Source organism: Filicampus tigris, chromosome 7 (assembly GCF_054856515.1).
Source record: "Filicampus tigris isolate MCC_2025a chromosome 7, RoL_Ftig_1.0, whole genome shotgun sequence".
Lineage (NCBI taxonomy): Eukaryota > Metazoa > Chordata > Actinopteri > Syngnathiformes > Syngnathidae > Filicampus > Filicampus tigris.
The window spans coordinates 2,166,761-2,185,928 of record NC_141223.1 but is presented as its reverse complement, the minus strand read 5'-3'; the positions used below and the strand labels follow the sequence as shown (position 1 = coordinate 2,185,928).

The 19,168-nt window shown below is 44.3% G+C and overlaps 2 protein-coding genes across 3 annotated transcripts; both read right to left on the bottom strand.

The window, feature by feature from the left end:
* Positions 1-94: 94 nt before the first annotated feature.
* LOC147144370 (sodium- and chloride-dependent GABA transporter 2-like) lies at positions 95-8,084 on the bottom strand. Its single transcript, XM_086036528.1, has 14 exons — positions 7,919-8,084; positions 7,722-7,856; positions 5,960-6,100; positions 5,648-5,726; positions 5,445-5,577; positions 5,222-5,356; positions 5,045-5,148; positions 4,716-4,840; positions 3,316-3,428; positions 3,106-3,243; positions 2,292-2,394; positions 1,957-2,057; positions 540-710; positions 95-381 (listed from the first exon to the last, which is right to left on the bottom strand). Exons 1-14 carry the CDS (start codon positions 8,079-8,081, stop codon positions 283-285), a joined length of 1,740 nt encoding a protein of 579 aa, XP_085892654.1. The 5' UTR covers positions 8,082-8,084; the 3' UTR covers positions 95-282.
* A 573-nt stretch (positions 8,085-8,657) lies between these two features.
* On the bottom strand, positions 8,658-19,149 carry LOC147144369 (sodium- and chloride-dependent GABA transporter 2-like). Of its 2 annotated transcripts, XM_086036513.1 has the most exons (15): positions 19,017-19,149; positions 17,943-18,941; positions 17,728-17,862; positions 16,281-16,421; positions 16,143-16,218; positions 15,924-16,056; positions 15,706-15,840; positions 15,518-15,621; positions 14,266-14,390; positions 12,860-12,972; positions 12,646-12,783; positions 11,536-11,638; positions 10,431-10,531; positions 9,120-9,290; positions 8,658-9,020 (listed from the first exon to the last, which is right to left on the bottom strand). In XM_086036513.1, the coding sequence occupies exons 2-15, from the start codon at positions 18,100-18,102 to the stop codon at positions 8,922-8,924; spliced, it is 1,734 nt and encodes a 577-aa protein (XP_085892639.1). In that variant the 5' UTR covers positions 18,103-18,941; positions 19,017-19,149; the 3' UTR covers positions 8,658-8,921. The 2 variants fall into 2 exon arrangements, with proteins under 2 accessions (XP_085892639.1, XP_085892640.1); XM_086036514.1 differs by lacking the exon at positions 17,728-17,862 and having other exon boundaries at positions 18,807-18,941; positions 19,017-19,143.
* Positions 19,150-19,168: the final 19 nt, after the last annotated feature.

The window sequence follows — 19,168 nt, the reverse complement described above, 5'->3', positions numbered from 1 at the left end:
TTTGAAAATTACAGTATCTTGGTTATGCCCCCCCCCCCAAAAAAAACCCCCAACTATCCACTTAAGTACTGAAAACAAATGTCTCTGATGTATAGTGGATTCAGTTGTCTTTGTATGTGAATGACACAAGCCACCATTTTAGTTGATTTGGGAATCTTGGGACACCCTGATAGAAACATTGGATTGGGATACTTTCATGTTCTCAACTTCTTCTAGTGGGGAGTTCAGGCTCACTTCATCTGTTGTATTTTTCTTAAATTTTTTTTTTTTTCAGCGTCTGAATCATTCGAGATCCTCCTCGGTGATGTGATGCGACGCTGTCTCCCTCTTTAGGGCCAATGAGCAGTCCGGAGGCTCGGGCCAGCACAGGCGATGGAGACGCTAACAGACAAATACAAACACCGTTGAACTGAAACATGGCAAAATCAAACAGGTATACTACCAAACAGTTGATGGTGTTTTCTTTCTTTTTTTTTTTTTTACTCAAAGAACATGAATCGTTCTTCCACAGTGCAAGGTCATTGGTGAACTCGCCCCACCTGACTGAAGGTTCCGGTGACGGTGCTCAGCTTGTACAGTGCCCAGCATGGAACCAGCAAGATGGAGGACAGGGCCATCATCCAGCCCATCACGTGGGCCCAAGTGGGGTACACGTACCAGCGGTTGAATGTCAGTGGCTGGTACACAACTAGAGAACATGTAAACGAGCCCTGGACAAAAAAAAAAAAATGGAAATCTTTCTTACGTGTTTGGGTCATTTAAGCAAAATGTGGCAATTGGTGCTGGCCTCCCTCAGAAGTTTCTCTGGTGTGCTGTCACAAGGTTTACAGGACAGGCTGATGGATTCAATTTCCACACAGTCGGGGGTGAGTTAAGTCAAACAAAACTTGGCTTTTACGCATTTGCTGGCTTCCACAAAGTAATCGGCGCAATGGGGTCTTAGGGAGGCTTTCCGCCCTATTGCGCATGCCCAAATCAAACGCAATCTGTTTGAAGGAGAGAGCACGCAATTGAGTAGTAAATCTGGCCATTAGTGGGATAGTGAAAATCAACTAGGCCAGCTCAAAGTGATCAAAATAAACCAGTTCACTGTAAAGGGTCCTCTCACTTGTTTGTTACAACAAAACAAAACATCACCTCAATGTGGCGAAAAAAGAACATCGAGTTCTGTAACATTTTGTTCCTAATATTGGGTGTTGTATTTGCTGGCGTGTGTTCACGGAGTGAGGATAAAACAAGGAAGCGCAACTGCTATACTTCTCTTCTCGGCAGTTCTCCTTCTTTATTTGGACGCATAACGCCCTCTAGTGGCATCTTCCTTGTACAACAACCATTTCAACATTGGGTTTATTTATTAATTAAATAAATTGAAATAATCATAGGGGCGAACGTTTGTGAAGGTAGTGTCGATATCTCGTCTATGTTTGTCAGGGTTCGTTCAAGGTCGCGAACATTCGCCAGGCGTTCGCCAACGGTTTCAGTGTTTTTTTTTCTTCCAAATTTCCTTACGTCAATAAAAACTGTCGGCGACCATTACAACTGTTGGTCTTTGTGACCTTGAACGAACCGTGACGAAAAATCATGATCCGCTACCCTTAGTGTCAACACTTGTTTTGGTGGTCAAGCTGAATGTATGCTGGTGTACTGTAGCATCCGAGTGCCTCAATATATCACGACCGTGTGGAAACGGCAAAAAGGCAGAAATCATCATCTGAAATCTGTACCACAACAACACGTTCAAAAATCTCCCCCTGGATGTGGGGGCGGCCGAAGCGTCAGCCGCCATTGGCCACCGCGTAGCCCCGCCCATACCTGTCTCAGTTTCCTGTATTCGAAATTGGATGTTATCTTTGGGAAGAAAAATGTACCCAACCCTACATTAGATGGTGCAGGTATGAAACGAATCGAGAGCAAATTACTCCAGCTAAAAGCTCAAGAAAGAGAAATCCCACTCACCAGTGAGATCAAGGGGGTCAGGTAGCGCCAGCAGATTTTGAAGAAAGGGTTGGGGCGCTCGCCTGTCATGTCGGCGATGATGCCGCTCAGCCGCTCTGCTCCTTCGTGGAGAAGCGCATCATAATCAGACCAAATTGGAGCTGCTATCATACTTGAAGTCGTCAAGTTATTAGTAAAGACAAGCACTGGCAGGCCTGGAAAAAAAATGTGTGCGATTGGCGTTCACTTTGATTCGTTTTCGGTAGCGATTCACTTTCATCGTCGGGGGAGTTGCTACGGTCAAAGTTGACCGTTCATAACAAGGCTCAAGAAACAAAGACGAGCCATCAACCTACCAAATATCCAGCCCACCGACAAGCTTTTAAAGACACAGAGAAAGAGGATGCAGGCCCCATTGCACGCGTAGTAGTCGAAAATCTGGAAGATGTACATCCCGCCCTGGGGACGACATCAGGGAGAATGATTTGCATTCACTGGCCACAATATTAGGTACACCTGTACAACCGATTCTAGACGTGTGCGGGTATGCCCAACAAAGTGATGCATTCATTTCACTCAGCATTGTAACCTTTTGCAACTTCACGTTGCCGTAAAGTGTCATTTCTTCATGGGCTTACTCGCTTTTGCCAGATATTGTACATGGGAGGTAACAATTTCATCACATGCTTCTGCCGAAGACAACCCACACATTTTTATTGGAAGAATATGTTCTATGCAGGCCCACTAGTTGAAACACAGCGTTCCGATTAATATTGTGTTTGTGGAATATGAGTTAAGCAACAAAATCCACCCGTTTTTAGCCTATCGGGGCAGCCGTTTTGTTAATTCTGTCGACTGAAAATGACATCACAACTGCTCAGGTAACGACCAATCACGGCTCAGTTTTAGATAACAGGTGAGCCGTGATTGGTCGTTACCTGAGCCCCGAGGCTCTGTGATGTCAGAAGTGGCAAAATGGCCGCCGCCTGAGATGGCTAAAACGGGTGGATTTGGCTTCTCATATTAATCGTGGGCCTGCACAGAACATATTCTTGAAAAAAAAAATATGTCTGGGTTGACTTCCGCTTTAACATGTTTTTTTTTGTTTGTTTCCCCCCCCCCCCCACAGCCCAGCCTGATTCATTGCAAGTGCGAGCCAATAATTCCGACCTCGGTGATCATGACGAGTTGTGAGAAGAAACACGTGAAGCAGAAGAGCAGGAGGAAACGTTCCCGTCTTCCCGCGCGACGCATCACTGCAGGAAAAACGTCAGTGATGGATGTCATCACCACCTCCATGCAAACAAACTGTGAGGAGAGAGCAAAGCCATGCTCCAGGTCACGTCCGGCCGACAAGGAATGCCAAGACAGTGTCGCAACCTGCGTGTCCAGGCCCAGGAGGATGACCATGACGAAGAAGCAGACGGCCCACACTTGAGGCAGCGGCATCATGGCCACCGCCTGAGGGTACGCGATGAACGCCAAGCCTGGACCTGGCAAACGACATCCACGTTCACCGTCAACCTGTATTGGGCGTTAAACTCATTTTCTTCATAGTTATGGTTCCCCTTTGGGGCCTTTATGACTGGGAAAACATAAAAGTACAGTTACAGGGCTTGTTAGCGGTTGTTGATTTTTTTTTTTAAGATACTATCACCCCTGAGGACCTATTACCTACAGGTCTTCATAAACATTTCTGGTCTATCCACCTATGGAAAATAAAAAAAAGAATCCCCATCCCTCAGTTAACAAGTGGGCAAGACGAGCAAACAGAAGAAAACGAAGCAGCCCCAGACAGCTGAGAGGATTCAGAAGTGATGCAGAATTAGCAACATTTCTGCTCAGCAGGAAGAATCTTTTTGATTTTTGATTGATTGTACGGTCCAACAACAAAAAAAAAAGTAACTTCAAATTGATGATGCTTAGTGTTATAGTCAAACTCCATTATGACTAATGCTACCAATGTAGCATGTAGCAACCGCTAGCTAGCAAAGTTTGCTTGTTTACAGTGCTAATGCTAGTTTTGCATTGCTAGCACTGCTCTTTGGTTGAAGCTAGATACAGTATGTGTTTTCTGTGACTATCTAGGACAGCTTTAGTCGGACACCCGAGGGGGCGGTGGGCAGAGATTAGCAAAGTCAGGCTACATTCAAATCTTGCTATAGCGATTTGAAAAGTCGTCCTTTAAAGCAGAAATTGGAGAGTAATTTACGCCCCTTGAAAAGGGTCTGTAATTGATTGTGTATGCCAGAAGATGCTGGCAAATGACTACTAATGTCTAACTGAGGCCCCTCAAACTTGTTGGCAAAAAAATAGGAGGAGGAGGAGGCAGGAAATGTTGGCGCAAAGCCTCCTCTGTCTAGTTTAACTAGTACATCCACCCCTACAGATTTGTTTGGATTTTCAGTTGTGAAGGCAAAACTTCATCCATGTGAACTCATTGCCAAACACAAATCCAGTCAAGATTCAAGCTAACTCAACCACAATGTCAAATGAGCTGACTAGTTTCCTTTAAGAAGTAATAGCAGCTCCATACTCGTTTTTTTTTAAAACTTTCCTCTTCTTTTTCATACTAAAGAGATTTACACTTGCTTATAAATGCCACAAACTCCTCATGTTACTTCAACATAGCTGTTTGGCATCAAGACGCCACAAGACGGCGCCAACGCAACACTTGAATCGGCGCCAAAACCGTGAACCGGTGTCTTTTTTTTTCAGGATAGGTCTGCGACCACGGCATTTTTCCCCAATGCCGAAGTGCGAAAAATGCGTCACTCTACCTGACTCGGCCACGTCAGCAATAGGAACGCCTTGCTCATAAGCCATGAAGCCCAGCACCGAGAAGACAGCAAAACCAGCGACCACACTGGTGCAACTGTTCAACGTGCACAGCCAAAAGCAGTCCCTGCAACACACAAACACGTGCGGCATTTTCTGAATAATGCCTTCAAACTACTGAAAGGTGTGTGGTGGTCGTCTTCCCAGAAAAGTGAACGTTCACAATAGGGAAGGAAGACTCCATGGACCTACAAAGACTTTATTTGTATCAAAATGCTGCAGCAGTTGAGAGAGTTTAGTAACTGTTTTCTCTCTTTACTGTGATGCTTACTTGTAGCAATTGTTGTTGTGTTTGTTGTAGCTGCCCAGTACAGTCAGGGTGCCCACACCAAGGCTGTACGAGAAGAAGATTTGCGAGCCGGCCGCCATCCACACCTGTTCCAAAAAGGCTGTCATCGAGTGTGTTTGCCCTCCATCGCAGCGCATGTAGGATGGAACGCGGTCCTACTTGAGGGTCTGCGAGCCGCGACGGCTCGGGCAGAAGGTAGAACTCCACTCCTTGTCTGGCTCCCGGAAGAGTCAGTCCTCGGATCAAAAGGACGAGGAGCATCACGTAAGGGAACGTGGCAGTGAAATACACCACCTGGACGAGAAGTCTGGGTCACGAGACTGCCGCGGTATTTAAATGAGCTTTTTTTTTTTTTTTTTTTAGTTAGTTTGATGGACTTGACCTTTCCGGTGGATTTGACCCCTTTCCAGATGCAGAAGTAACAAACGACCCACATAGCCACGAGGCACAGGAGCACCTCCCACCTGACGCTGCCAATTTCCTCGATGCCCCCTGTGATACTCAACACTCGGCGCCTGCACAAAAACAACAACAATGACCAATCACATTGTTTTTTTTTTTTTGGGAGTGTATCATCTTCCTTACTCCCAGAATTCGGTTGCTGCTGAGGTTCCTTTTGTGTGGTTGGTGTGATTTTTCATTGTCATAACGTCGAAACAATCCACTGACAAAAGCGACAAAGGTACACACACACACACACACACACACACACACACACACACACACACACACACAGGATTGTACAACTTTAAAGGACATTATACTGTGTATTTAGTTATTTTGAGAGGACAGTAACTGGTCTTGTACTTCACATTGTAGCAAAGTGTGATTTTCTCTCCCATGTAAGAAAGTGCAAACAGAGGCTTCCTTGTCCCAAAAGAGAAAAGCTGACCTCACCTGTGTTCCAGGCGTTGTCGCAGGTGCTCCAGGGCAGTGGCGAGTTGAAGGAGAAGAGCAGGTAGAAGAGAGCCCAGGACAAAATAATGATGTAGGTCATGCAGCTGTAGAGCAGGATCAGCTGCCCCCCGTAGCCGATACCTGACACACACCACGCTGCTTTTGAGTTTTTTCAACATCGTGTTTGATGTCAGGCTGACCTCTCTTGAGGTCACGCCGCTGCATCGTGATCAAGTTGAGCTCAGCTCTCTGTCTCGGCCGCTCCAAAAATGCGTATTTTCTTCTTTTGAAGCCGTTGCGCCAACGATGAAGATTGAAATTCTTTCTTCTGTCCTTTGGCTCATTCTCCCGTTGCATCACCCCAACTTCCTTTAAGCTTCAGTTGGCAGACAGATGCTCGTAAGTTCACCTCCAAAATTTCTTGCCATTCATTTTGCATTCGTGTCCAGGCCCTGAGCTAACAAAAGCAGTCCCAAAATATGTCGCCCGTGTACTGCAAAATTGCTATGAAGTTTTACTGCGCTTTTTATTCTCCAAACATGAACGTGACGCGTTCCATCCAAACAAGTAAACCTCGGTTTCATCCGTCCGCACAATATTTTGGAACGTCCAGGCGCTCCGTTGCTCGCTTCAAACTTGCAGTAACATTTGCGGGGACAGCGGTGGCATGACTTCCATTCTTGTTGAATGTATCACTTATTGTCCATTTGTCAACAGAGATGTTAGCATTTGCCAGAGATTTCTGTCAATCTTTAGGTGACACTCTCACCTTGCTGACGAGTGAGAGAGGCAACAATCTGTCTTGCCATGGACTGACGTCTAGAAAGGCCTTCAGAGCTACTTTTGTGAGCCTTTCCAGATGAATGAAAGTTCATTCTTGATTTTAGCTAGCTGGTACAGTTATTCCGAGACCTCTTGTTGTGCGAGGCCTGGTTCACATTGGTCATCAATGCTTGTTAGATAGCAAACGCAAAACTGGCAACTTGAAGCAACAACTCCAATCTCCTGTGGACTCGAAATTGGTGGACTTGTAATTCTTAGAAAAGTAATTAGCCGAGGGATTAGCGTAGATGTTCACATCGTGTTAGGTTAAGCGGACTCCTACTGGCTTGAAGATCACATTTTAAAGCGGAATCAACCCAAACATATTTTTTTTTCGAGAATATGTTCCCAGCATGCTCACTCGTTGAAACACGGCATTCTGATTCATTTTGCTTTTGTGGAATATAAATTAAGCAGCAAAATGCACTCGTTTTTTTAGCCATCTCAGGGGGCGGCCGTTTTGTCTTCTGTCGACCGAACATGACATCACAACTGCTCACAACGACCAACCACGGCTGACCTGTTTTCTAAATCTGAGCCGTGATTGGTCGTCGCGAGCAGTTTTGATGTCATTTTCAGTCGACAGTCGTGACAAAATGGCCGACACCAGAGATGGCTAAAAACGAGTGGATTAACACTTACTCCACAAACGCGATATTTATCAGAAAGCCCTGTTTCAACTAGTGGGCTTGCATAGAACATATCCTAGAAAAAAAAAATGTTTGCGTTGACTTCCTCTCTTTAAGACCAATTTATTTAGAAAGCCAGGTAGCTGTAATTCCAAAAGGTTGCAACATTGCAACTGTATACCAGCATGTCAGTGAGCCGGCATATGCATATTGCATTGTAAGATATATAAAAAAAATATAAACATAAAAACATACAAGTAGGTCCAGCTTCATGATTTGTGCTTCAGAGAGGCGGACGGAGTGTTGCGCACCTTCAGCCAACGGGCAGATTTTCCTCCAGCAGGTGATGCCCCCCTCTTGGGTGTGCTGGCCCACGGCGGACTCCAAAAGGAAGATGGGTACGCCGCACGTCACCACAAAAACCAGATACGGCACCAGGAAGGCGCCTGAACGTCGCACACTCTTTTGTCATTTGTACAAGTTTTTTGGATGGCAACATTTTGCTTACCGCCGCCGTTTTTGTAGCACAAGTACGGAAACCGCCACACGTTGCCCAAGCCCACGACGTTGCCGGCAACAGCCAGAAGAAATTCCACTTTGCTGCCCCAGTGTCCTCTCTCCTCCAGTGCATCTTGGCCTGCTTGTCCACCATGATTTTTTTTGCTCCACATTCCTTCAACGCTCAACGTCAATCCGGCTGTGCTTCCAGCCGCGCATATACGCCACACCGGCTGGCCACTTTTATATGTAGAGAACATTTTCCACATCACGTAATGAGCAACCGGCCGAGCGGTTAAACAGTTTCGAGGGGGAAAAAAAATAAATCATCTCCAGAACATCCATCCATCCATTATCCAATCCGCTTATCCTCACAGGAAAGTTTAAATCCACAAAAAAAAATTATGTAAAAGACCTTTGACTGCGGGAATGAATTGAGGCACAGCTTCAATTAGGATCGAGCCCACTATTAGATGGAATAAATGAGTTTAGTCAATCAGTTGGCCTTGCTTGGCTTTGCCTACCTTAGTTCACCCTGAATTGAAGTTCTTCATATGCCCAAGAATGGGTGGTTACCAAGTTTGAATCTCCAGCCACGGCTGGACTGGTCGTCTGGCATAGCGGGCGGATGCCCGGTGGGCCAGCGTCTTTGGGAGCTGATGCACTGCAATTGTTGACTTTTTCAAGAATTTTTTTAAATTAATCATTTTTCAAGTATTTTTTATTTTTCCCCTTCATAAATCCTTACTTTGGCACTCCAGATTCAGGAGGGAAGGACATGAGTAATAAAAGAAGAAATTCAATAAATGAAGACACCTTTATTCCAAAATAAAAACGAGAAGAAAAAAAAGAGAAAAAAAAAAAAGTCAAGAAAAAAGGATCCTGGAAGATTGGGAAGCCAGGTGAAACACAATGTTGTTTTCATGTAGCGGATGAATTCATGTACATGACCGCTTCTTTTGGGGCGTTGTGGATGACTTCATTTTTTTTTTGTTTTTTTGTCTGTGTCAGAATCATTCCGGATCCTCCTCAGTGATGTGTTGCAGCGCCGTGTCTTTCTTGAGGGTCAGCGAGCAGTCAGGCGGCTCGGGCCAACACAGGAGACGGAGACGCTAACAAATGGATGCAAATGACAGCGTTACTGAATTATGTCACAATCCTACAAACAGTTTTTTTTTTTTGGTAATTCATAGAAAGCATATTCCGGCCACCTGACTGAGGGTTCCCGTGACGGTGCTGAGCTTGTAAAGGGCCACGCCCGGCACCAGTAGGATGGAGGAGAGGGCCATCATCCAGCCCAACACGTAAGCCCAGTTGGGGTACACGTACCAGTGGTTAAATGTCAGTGGCTGGTACTCAACTATGGAGTATATAAAAGTGCCCTGGAACAAAAAATGACAAAGTGACATGGGAGTGGATTTTCACTCCCGTCCCATCACACTCACAGGTAAAAAACCCATTCCGGCCTGTCCCGGACCATAGTAGAAGAAAAAAAAAAAAAAAAAAATCCTGCTTTTTGGTGAAAATGAATCCCGTTCTGCTCCCGTTCAGACTACTTGGGGATTATACTTAATTGACACCAAGTGAAACTTTGATCCCCGCATTGGCTCTGTTTGCGCCATGTACAGTGTAAACGTGGCTATAGAGTATTTTAGTCGACTTATATGAATTATTAATTGTCACCTCTTGTGTTGGAGCCATGATTCACGTTAGTTGACTTGGTGCAACAGCTCTCTAAGGTGTGATCGCCGCTGTTCAAAGCAGAAGTCAACCCAAAGATATTTTTTTTTCAAGAATATGTTCCCGGCAGGCCCAGAAATTGAAACGCGGCATTCTGATTATTTCGGCGTTTGTGGAATAAGAGTTAATCCGGACGTTTTTAGCCATTTCCGGGGGCGGCCATTTTGTCTTCTGTCGACTGAAAATGACATCACAACTGCTTACAACGACCAATCGCGGCTCAGATTCAGAAAACGGGTCAGCCGCGATTGGTCGTTGTGAGCAGTTGTGAGTTCATTTTATGTCGACAGAAGACAAAATGGCCGCCCCCAGAGATGGCTAAAAACGAGTGCATTTTGCTGCTTAACTTATATTCCACAAACGCAAAATGATTCAGAATGCTGTGTTTCAACTAGTGGGCCTGCTGGGAACATATCCTTGAAAAAAATATGTTTGGGTTGACTTCCGCAGTTTAACTGCAGTCTCGCGAGCAGATCTAATCTGATGCCGGTGTTAGTTTTGCTAATGCAGTTTTGCTAATGCAGATTTACAGGGTGATCCTGTCATTCTTTCCCCCTCTGCTTGGTCTAAACAAGTAACTGTCGCTGACTACAACATTTTCTTTTTGGCGTTTCTTAAAGCCAGAACGTTGCCATTTGAAATGACTTTAGTTTTTATGCCATGTCTTTATTTCTTCAAAGTGAAACCACCGAACGCACATCTTGGCAATTCCATCATTTTGTACCTAGTTGCAGGGTGTCACGCCTAAAAGCTGAAGAAACAGGCCTACAAATCTGACTCACCAGTGAAACCAGTGGGGTCAAGTAGAGCCAGCAGACTTTGAAGAAGGGGTTGGCACGCTCGCCTGTCATGTCCGTTACGATGCCGCACAGCCGCTCGGCTCCTTCAGGGAGAAGTGCAAATGCATACAACAAGACATTGTATGTAAGCCCATATTAGAAACAACGATAGTCATGTAGTGCTTAACAGGGTGATAATAAAAGGGTTTTGGACTTCTCATTATAGTACTGTAGTTATTTTTCATTTTTGTTTTTGACTTTAGTTTTTAAATTCAGTTTTTTTTTTCCTCCGCTTTATTTTAAACATGTAAGAAAAAAATAAAAAGTAAAAGAAAAAGGAAAAACAACAAAAAAGGAGTGTAATTTAAGTGCATAAAAAAAGAAAAAAGACAGACATACATTACATGTTCGAAAAGGAAAGTATATGTATACTTTTATATTCCTACCCCTTTTATCTCAATTTCATCAACAAGATATTGCGATACTTTAAAATTTTCCGCTAATTCTATGACAAGAAATAGTATTATGTATAATAGAAACTACAGGCAATGAATACACTTCCATATCTACTACTGATTACTATATTAATAAATGCTGGTAAGCGTAGTTCACTATTCGATTATACTGGATTCTGTTAATATGGATTGGCACACCTATTATTAGAAATATGGTTTTAATTCATTTCTGAGTGTGTTTGTTAGTTTTTATTAGATTTTTTTTCCCCCAAAATGCATCCTTTCAATTGAGATTTTTCTTTGTTTTAATATTAGTTCTTTTTAGACCACAATTGACCTCGCTTCTACCATCCAGTCATACCAAAATAAATACATTCAAAATCAACCCCAAAAACTCATATATGAATTGATTTGACAAAGACGAAAAATATTTTTTTGCTGTAATTATAGTTTGTTTTATTACTGTAAAACGTGGTTTCATTCATCGTTTTTTTTAAAGCACTCTTGTTTTTATTTTATTTCATTAGCATTTTTTTTTTAATTCTTGTAGCCATATTATTACGCCCTTGACAAAAACTTAACAAATCTTTAGTCCTTTTCACCAATAAGCCATAAAAGACCTCATAATGAAGTAAAAAATAAAATCAACCTACCAAACATCCAACCAGCTGCCAAGCTTTCAAACACACAGAGAAAAAGGACGCAGGCTCCATTGCAAGCGTAGTAGTCGAAAATCTGGAAGATGTACATCCCGCCCTGTGGACGACATGTTAGCTGTACTCACTGGCCACAATATTAGGTACACTTGTATCGTGGACTGTACACTTTGTGTCTCTTAGAATTGCACAGGTGTGTGCAATAAAGTGTTCAACGTGAGTTCCCAGTTTATGTCACTCATCTGGGAGGTTTCATCACGTGGTGATAAGCTACCAAGACGATTATGGCCTTTAACGTGGAAGTCAACCCAAACATATATATTTTTTTAAGAATATGTTCTCAGCAGGCCCACTAGTTGAAACACAGCATTCTGATTAATATTGTGTTTGTGGAATATGAGTTAAGCAACAAAATCTACCCGTTTTTATCCATCTCAGGGGGCGGCCATTTTGTCACTTCTGTCGACTGAATATGACATCACAACTGCTCACACCGACCAATCACGGCTCGGCTTCAGAAAACAGGTCAGCCGTGATTGGTCGTTAACTGAGACGTTGTGACGTCATTTTCAGTCGACAGAGGTGACAAAATGGCCGCCACCTGAGATGGATAAAAACGGGTGGATTTTGCTGCTTAAAGCGGAAAACAAACCAAACACATTTTTTTTCAAGAATATGTTCCCAGCAGGCCCACTAGTTGAAACACGGCATTCCGATAAATATTGGGTTTGTGGAATAAGAGTTAATCCAGACGTTTTCAGGCATCTCTGGGGGCAGCCATTTTGTCACTTCTGTTGACTGAAAGTGACATCACCACCGCTCAGGGCTCAGGTAACGACCAATCACGGCTCAGCTTCAGAGAACAGGTCAGCCGTGATTGGTCGTTACCTGAAGCGACAAAATGGCCGCCGCCACAGATGGCTAAAAACGTCTGGATTAACTCTTATTCCACAAACGCAGTATTTATCAGAATGCCTTGTTTCAACCAGAGGGCCTGCATAGAACATATTCTTGAAAACAAAAAAAATGTGTGAGTTGACTTTGAAATGTTTTTGTTTGACAGCGGCACAGTGAGATTTTCACGCTAACGCGAGGCAACATTGCGACCTGAGTGATCATGACGAGCTGCAGGAAGAAACACGTCAGGCCGAAGAGCAGGAGGAAACCTTCCCGCCGCCCCGTCCGCCGCATCGCCGCAGGGAACACGTCTGCAACTGACGTCATCACCACCTCCATGCTGACAAACTGCGGAGAGAGCAGAGGCGGCCGGGAGGTCACTTCCGAGCGGAGGAGAACAGAAGGCCCAAGATGGACGTCGAACCTCCGTGTCCAGGCCCAGCAGGAGGAACATGACGAAGAAGCAGACGGCCCACACCCGAGGCAGCGGCATCATGGCCACCGCCTGAGGGTACGCGATGAACGCCAAGCCCGGACCTGCCAAACGACATCCGCATGCAGCACAACTTTGGGTACGTTTAAATGATGGCAAGTGGATGAAAGTCCAGGTGGATTTAGTGTTTAGCACATCGGAGGTTCCGAGTTAGAATCTTGGTTCCTCCCAAAAACGTACAAAAACAGGCATTAGCGTTGGGGTCATTGAAGACGCTTCATTTTCCACGGATGGGAACGCGAGTGCTGGTTTGCGTTGTCGCACGGATTGATGACGGGAAGTCAAGCAAAATTGTGAGCCCATTTCGAAAACAACCAGGGCTGCCATCTTGTCTTCATGTCACACAATGACGACATCATGCATTGTTCTTTGCGTCGTCTCGACCACGTAGAACAGCAAACATTTGCAAATGGAGCATTTTGGGCGCTTCCAGTGGATTTTTTTTTTCTTTCTACGTCTCTGTATGTTTTGGGTGATTTATGCCAAGAATGTTAAAAAAAAAAAAAACAATAGAGACACAACATGCTTTATTTTCTTGCCTTGTAGCATACACGTTTTAATAGTTTATTCGTTAGATGTGTGTGTGCGCGAGTGTGGTCACCCTCTCGAGGTCAAAAACAAACAAAACCAAAAAAAAATGATAAAACGCAGCATTTGCAATTCTTGACTTAAAAATCAACTCTGTCATCCAGAAAGGGTTTTTTCAGGGTTTCAAAGTTGGGTTCGGGTCTCAATGGAGGGTTTCAAATCAGGGTTAGGGTTTCACATTAGGGTTTTAAACTAGGGCCAGTTTTTCAAAATAGTTTTAAAACTGGGGTTAGGGTTTCAAAGTAGGGTTTTAAACAAGGCTTTCAAATAAGGTTTTAAACGGGTTAGTGTTCCAAAGTAGGATTTTAAACTTGGGTTAGTGTTTCAAAGTAGGGTTTTAAACTATAGGGTTAAGCTTTCAAAGTAGGGTTTTAATGAGGGTTAGGGTTTGAAAGTTCAATTTCTAATAACGACGTACGATAACTATCAGACGGATTAATATCGGGCCAATAATAGGGAAAAAAAATGACGTCACATTCATGGGACCGATATCAACAAAACAAGAGCCGCCTCAACTACAGCGACGTTGGTCCGGTGCCCGTCACTTTAAGAGCGTCAAGCACTTTGGCATTTTGGAAAGATCAAAACATTGTTTTAATGACGCATTCCGATTGCCGTAGTGATGGGAAATGAAAACGGCCATAAATTGTGACATTTGAAGACTCAGAACTGTTATTGTGGTTACAGTTGCAGGAAAGTCGGATACATTGGGTCAAGCGTGTACGTCGGTAAGAAGATTTCAGGTTTACCTGACTCGGCCACCTCTGCGATAGGAACGCCTTGCCGGTGAGCCATGAACCCCAGCACGGAGAAGACGGCAAAGCCGGCCACCACGCTGGTACAGCTGTTCAGCAAACACAGCCACAAGCTGTCCCTGCGACGCAAAAACACACTTTTGTGCTGAACTCGCGTTCAAACTATTGAGATGGAAGCTCGGCTCTTCAGCTGCGACGAGTTTGCGCTCTCAGTACGTTTGTCCAAAGGGACCATTTGTTTGACCGACGTTTGTGATTGAAGAAGCTAAACAAGAATTAGACCAATTTGGACCACAACACTAACATATTGATTCCATTTTGGGTTGCAGTTTGTTTTTTTTAAATTTAATCCCTGTTTTATAGTTTGCTAATTGGCATCAAGCAAGTGAAAAACAGAAAGATTTCAGTGAACGGCAACTTTTATTTGCATATTTAAAAACGAGACCTATAATCGTTATCATTTGATAATAGTATAAAAACGCAAAGCAAATGTAATTACTGCATCGGTTTTTAATTAACACTGTAAAAGACATTTAATTGTTTTTAAACTTTGCAGTGGTGTATTTTCATCATTACTTTAAAGCGGAAGTCAAACCAAACATCTTTTTTTCAAGAATATGTTCCCAGCAGGCATTGAAACACGGCATTCTGATTCATTTTGAGTTTGTGGAATATAAATTAAGCAGCAAAATGCACTCGTTTTTTAGCCATCTCTGGGGGCGGCCATTTTGTCACTTCTGTCGACTGAAAATGACATCACAACTGCTCACAACGGCCAACCAGGGCTGACCTGTTTTCTGAATTCCGAGCCGTGATTGGTCGTTGTCAGCAGTTGTGATGTCATTTTCATTTTCTTATTCCACAAACGCAAAATTAATCAGAATGCCTTGTTTCAACTCGTGAGCCTGCTGGGAACACATTCTGGAAAAAAAAAATGTTTTGGGTTGCCTTCCGTTTGAAGGTGTTTATGATTCTAGAAAACTATAAGGAACAGCTCTCAGCATGATGCAGTGCTGTTCAACACCATTGCAAAGTACAAGCACAATAATACACAGTACGTGCTCTAGTGTTAAATTAATACCTTTCAAAAATAGAGTACCGTACAAATGATTATTTTTGTATAGGAAGAATTTGTTCCTTCAGCTCTTGAATTGGATCCCCGGCCAGTCCAGGTGTGCCTAATGTTCTGGCTGGTGGTGGTGAGTATGATCATTCTTGTGTTTTCTACTTTAATTGTTGGACATACTTGTAGCAATTGTTGTTGCGTTTATTGTAGCTGCCCAGTACTATCAGGGTGCCCACGCCGACGCTGTACGAGAAGAAGATTTGCGAGCCGGCCTCCAGCCACACCTGTTGAAAAAAAAAAAAAAAAAAATGTCCGCAGCCATTGAATGCGTTTGCCCTCCAATCCGTTAGAGTGCAACGTAGTCCTACTTGAGGGTCTGCGAGCCGCGACGGCTCGGGCAGAAGGTAGAACTCGACTCCTTGTCTGGCTCCCGGAAGAGTCAGTCCTCGGATCAAAAGGACGAGGAGCATCACGTAAGGGAACGTGGCAGTGAAATACACCACCTGGACGAGAAGTCTGGGTCACGAGACTGCCGCGGTATTTAAATGAGTTTTTTTTTTTTTTTAGTTAGTTTGATGGGCTTGACCTTTCCGGTGGATTTGACCCCTTTCCAGATGCAGAAGTAACAAACGACCCACATAGCCAGGAGGCACAGGAGCACCTCCCACCTGATGCTGCCAATTTCCTCGATGCCCCCTGAGATACTCAACACTCGGCGTCTGCACAAAAACAACAACAATGACCAATCACATGTCACGTAGAATTGTTTTTTTTTTTTTTGTTTTTACTGGATCATCTTCCTTACTCCCAGAATTCGGTTGCTGCCGAGGTTCCTCTGGTGTGGTTGGTGTGGTTCCCTGTTACAACCTCAAAACAATCCGCTGGAAGAATGACAAAGATGTTCAGATTAAGGCAAAATGACAAAAATGGGTCGGGCCGTCACCCGTGTTCCAGTCGTTGTCGCAGGTGCTCCAGGGCAGCGGCGAGTTGAAGGAGAACGCCAGGTAGAAGAGAGTCCAGGCCAGAACGATAGTGTAGGTCATGCAGCTGTAGAGCAGGATCAGATGACCCCCGTAGCCGATACCTGACACACATCACACGTCTTGACGATTCTCATTCTTTTCGGTGCCGAGAAATGCGTCTCGGACTTTGTGACAGCAGCGTGCTTGAATACAAAGAATCCTTCATCAATGTTACATAAAATTATAAACCCCCATCTCGCCTATTAGGGGTGTGCGGAGTAAAAGACGATTCGATACGTGTCTCCATACATGAGCAACGATACGATTCAAGGATGGATTCAACGATGACAATATGATTCCTGGGGGGGGGGATTAGGATTCTATTTGCTGTAGTTTTCGTCAGGTCGATTCATATGCAAGATTTCAAATCCCTCCAAAGCCCAAATGATTCAAGTTCAATACATTCCAAGAAATCCTCAGCAACGTCATTTATTTCATATTTGACGCTGCTGAGTCTGCACTGCCTGATAATATTACAATCCAGGAACACACGTCAATGTTTCATGCCGATGTGCCGAGCGGAGAATTTCGTCATGTCACGATATCAGTGTTTTGAGACTCAAAACCGTATCCAAACAGAACCATAACAATGGATCACAATGTTGATATTTGACGCGGTCGTTTCAGTGCTGGAGCATAACAGATGACTATAGCATTTATCACAAAATCAACATTTTGTCCCACCACGGTTAGGAAAGTATGTTTTGTGCTGTTAATGTTTGCCTGATGTTTACATTAACATTACATTTACATTTATGTTGCAGTCAGTGGGTAATGTGTCACTCACACTCCTCAACGCGTTTTCACCTCAATGAAACATTGAAGCACCTTCAAGTGGAAGTCAACCCAAACTCCAAACATTTTTTTCAAGAATATGTTCCATGCAAGCCTACTAGTTGAAACCAGGCATTCTGATGAATATTGCGATTGTGGAATATGAGTTAATCCACCTGTTTTTAGCCATCTCTGGGGGAGGCCATTTTGTGACTTCTGTCGACTGAAAATGACATCACAGTGCCTCAGGTAACGACCAATCGACTTGTTTTCTGAAGCTGAGCTGTGATTGGTCGTTGCCTGAGCCCCGAGTAGTTGTGATGTCATTTTCAGTCGACAGAAGTGACAAAATGGCCTCCCCCAGAGATGGCTAAAAACAGGTGGATTAACTCATATTCCACAATCGCAATATTCATCAGAATGCCGTGTTTCAACTAGTGGGCCTGCCGGGAACATATTTGGGGAAAAAAAAACATGTTTGGGTTGATTTCCGCTTTTACTGATGCAAAAATCTACAAGTGGCTCATTTTTGGAAAGAAGCAGCTCCTTTGTGTGCTAGAATGTCAACCTCGTACATGACGGAGTGTTGCCCACCTTCAGCCAGTGGGCAAATTTTCCTCCAGCAGGTGATGCCCCCCTCTTGGGTGTGCTGGCCCACGGCGGTCTCCAAAAGGAAGAGCGGCACACCGCACGTCACCACGAACACCACATACGGCACCAGGAACGCGCCTGAGTGCCACACGAGACCGGACGTCGCCATCTCGACAAATTTCCGAAGAGGCGCCTGCCGATCGCCACGTTTTGCTTACCGCCGCCGTTTTTGTAGCACAAGTAGGGAAACCTCCACACGTTGCCCAGGCCCACGACGTTGCCGGCAACAGCCAGAAGAAACTCGACCTTCTTGCCCCAGTGGCCTCTCTCCTCAAGCGCATCTTGGCTGGGGGTCACCCCGTGTTTTTTCCCCCACATGGCCTACGAGCTCAACGGGAGTCCAAAGCGTCTTTGTAGCCACGCGTACGACACTCTTCAGTTTGACTAGGACGCCAAATTCGGACTCTGACTTGCTTAATGAGCAACTAGCTGAGTTGTTCATCAGCTGCCCAGAGCCGCCATCCCCAAGGGGGCGGGTGGGGGTGGGGGGAGTGAGTTATTTGACTACTTAATACTTAATTTGTTTGTATTATTTATAATTTATTATTTGTAAATCGTTAAACTGTACTTTGATTTTTTAAAAAAATTTTATTCCATCCTCTTTGGCTCTCTTGTTTTAAGAAAAATAAATGATAAATTGTTGATATTGATATTTGATCAATTGTTACATCTCTAGATTTTATTAAAGGTGAAGTCAACCCAAAAATGTTCTTTAAAAGACTATGTTCTAAAGCGGCCCCACTAGTCTAAGCACGGCATTCTGATTGATATATTGTTTGTGGACCATGAGTTAAGTAGCAAAATGCACCCATTTTCGTCCATCTCTGGGGGAGGCCATCACAGTTGCTCCAGGCTCTGCTAACGACCACTTACGGCTCAGCTTCAGAAAACAGGTGGGCCGTGATTGGTCGTTACAAGAGGCAAACAGCTACAAGTGGGCTCTTTTTGAACTTGACTTACTCGTTCATGCTCCGTGTACTACTTCTGAACGACCAACTTGTACATGACAGAGTGTTGCACACCTGCAGCCGGTGGACACAGCTTCCTCCAGCAGGTGATGCCCCCCTCTTGGGTGTGCTGGCCCATGGTGGTCTCCAAAAGGAAGAGCGGCACGCCACATGTGACCATAAACACCAAATATGGCACCAGGAACGCACCTGAGTGTGACAAATATTGTCGTGATCGTGTATGGACAACTTTTGGAAGAAACGCCGACCGCCACGTTTGCTTACCGCCGCCATTTTTGTAGTATGGAAATCTCCACACATGGCCCAAGCCCACAATGTCCCCGGCAACAGCCAGAAAAAACTCGACCTTGCTGCACCAGTGGCCTCTCTCTTGAACCGGATGCCGGCTTGACTTTAGGCCACAATGTAAATTGTCA

What these genes read in the sequence shown, in the direction of transcription:
- LOC147144370 (XM_086036528.1), bottom strand. Translation starts at nt 8,081, where the DNA reads ATGTGGAGCAAAAAAAATCATGGTGGACAAGCAGGCCAAGATGCACTG. An exon ending in CACAACAACAATTGCTACAA is followed by an intron (nt 4,841 to 5,044) that starts GTAAGCATCACA and finishes TGTGTGTTGCAG; the next exon opens with GGACTGCTTTTGGCTGTGCA. An exon ending in TGCTGACGTGGCCGAGTCAG is followed by an intron (nt 3,429 to 4,715) that starts GTAGAGTGACGC and finishes GTCGTTTGCCAG; the next exon opens with GTCCAGGCTTGGCGTTCATC.
- LOC147144369 (XM_086036513.1), bottom strand. Translation starts at nt 18,102, where the DNA reads ATGTGGGGGAAAAAACACGGGGTGACCCCCAGCCAAGATGCGCTTGAG. An exon ending in GCAGCAACCGAATTCTGGGA is followed by an intron (nt 16,057 to 16,142) that starts GTAAGGAAGATG and finishes GTTTTTGTGCAG; the next exon opens with ACGCCGAGTGTTGAGTATCT. An exon ending in CGCGGCTCGCAGACCCTCAA is followed by an intron (nt 15,622 to 15,705) that starts GTAGGACTACGT and finishes TTTTTTCAACAG; the next exon opens with GTGTGGCTGGAGGCCGGCTC.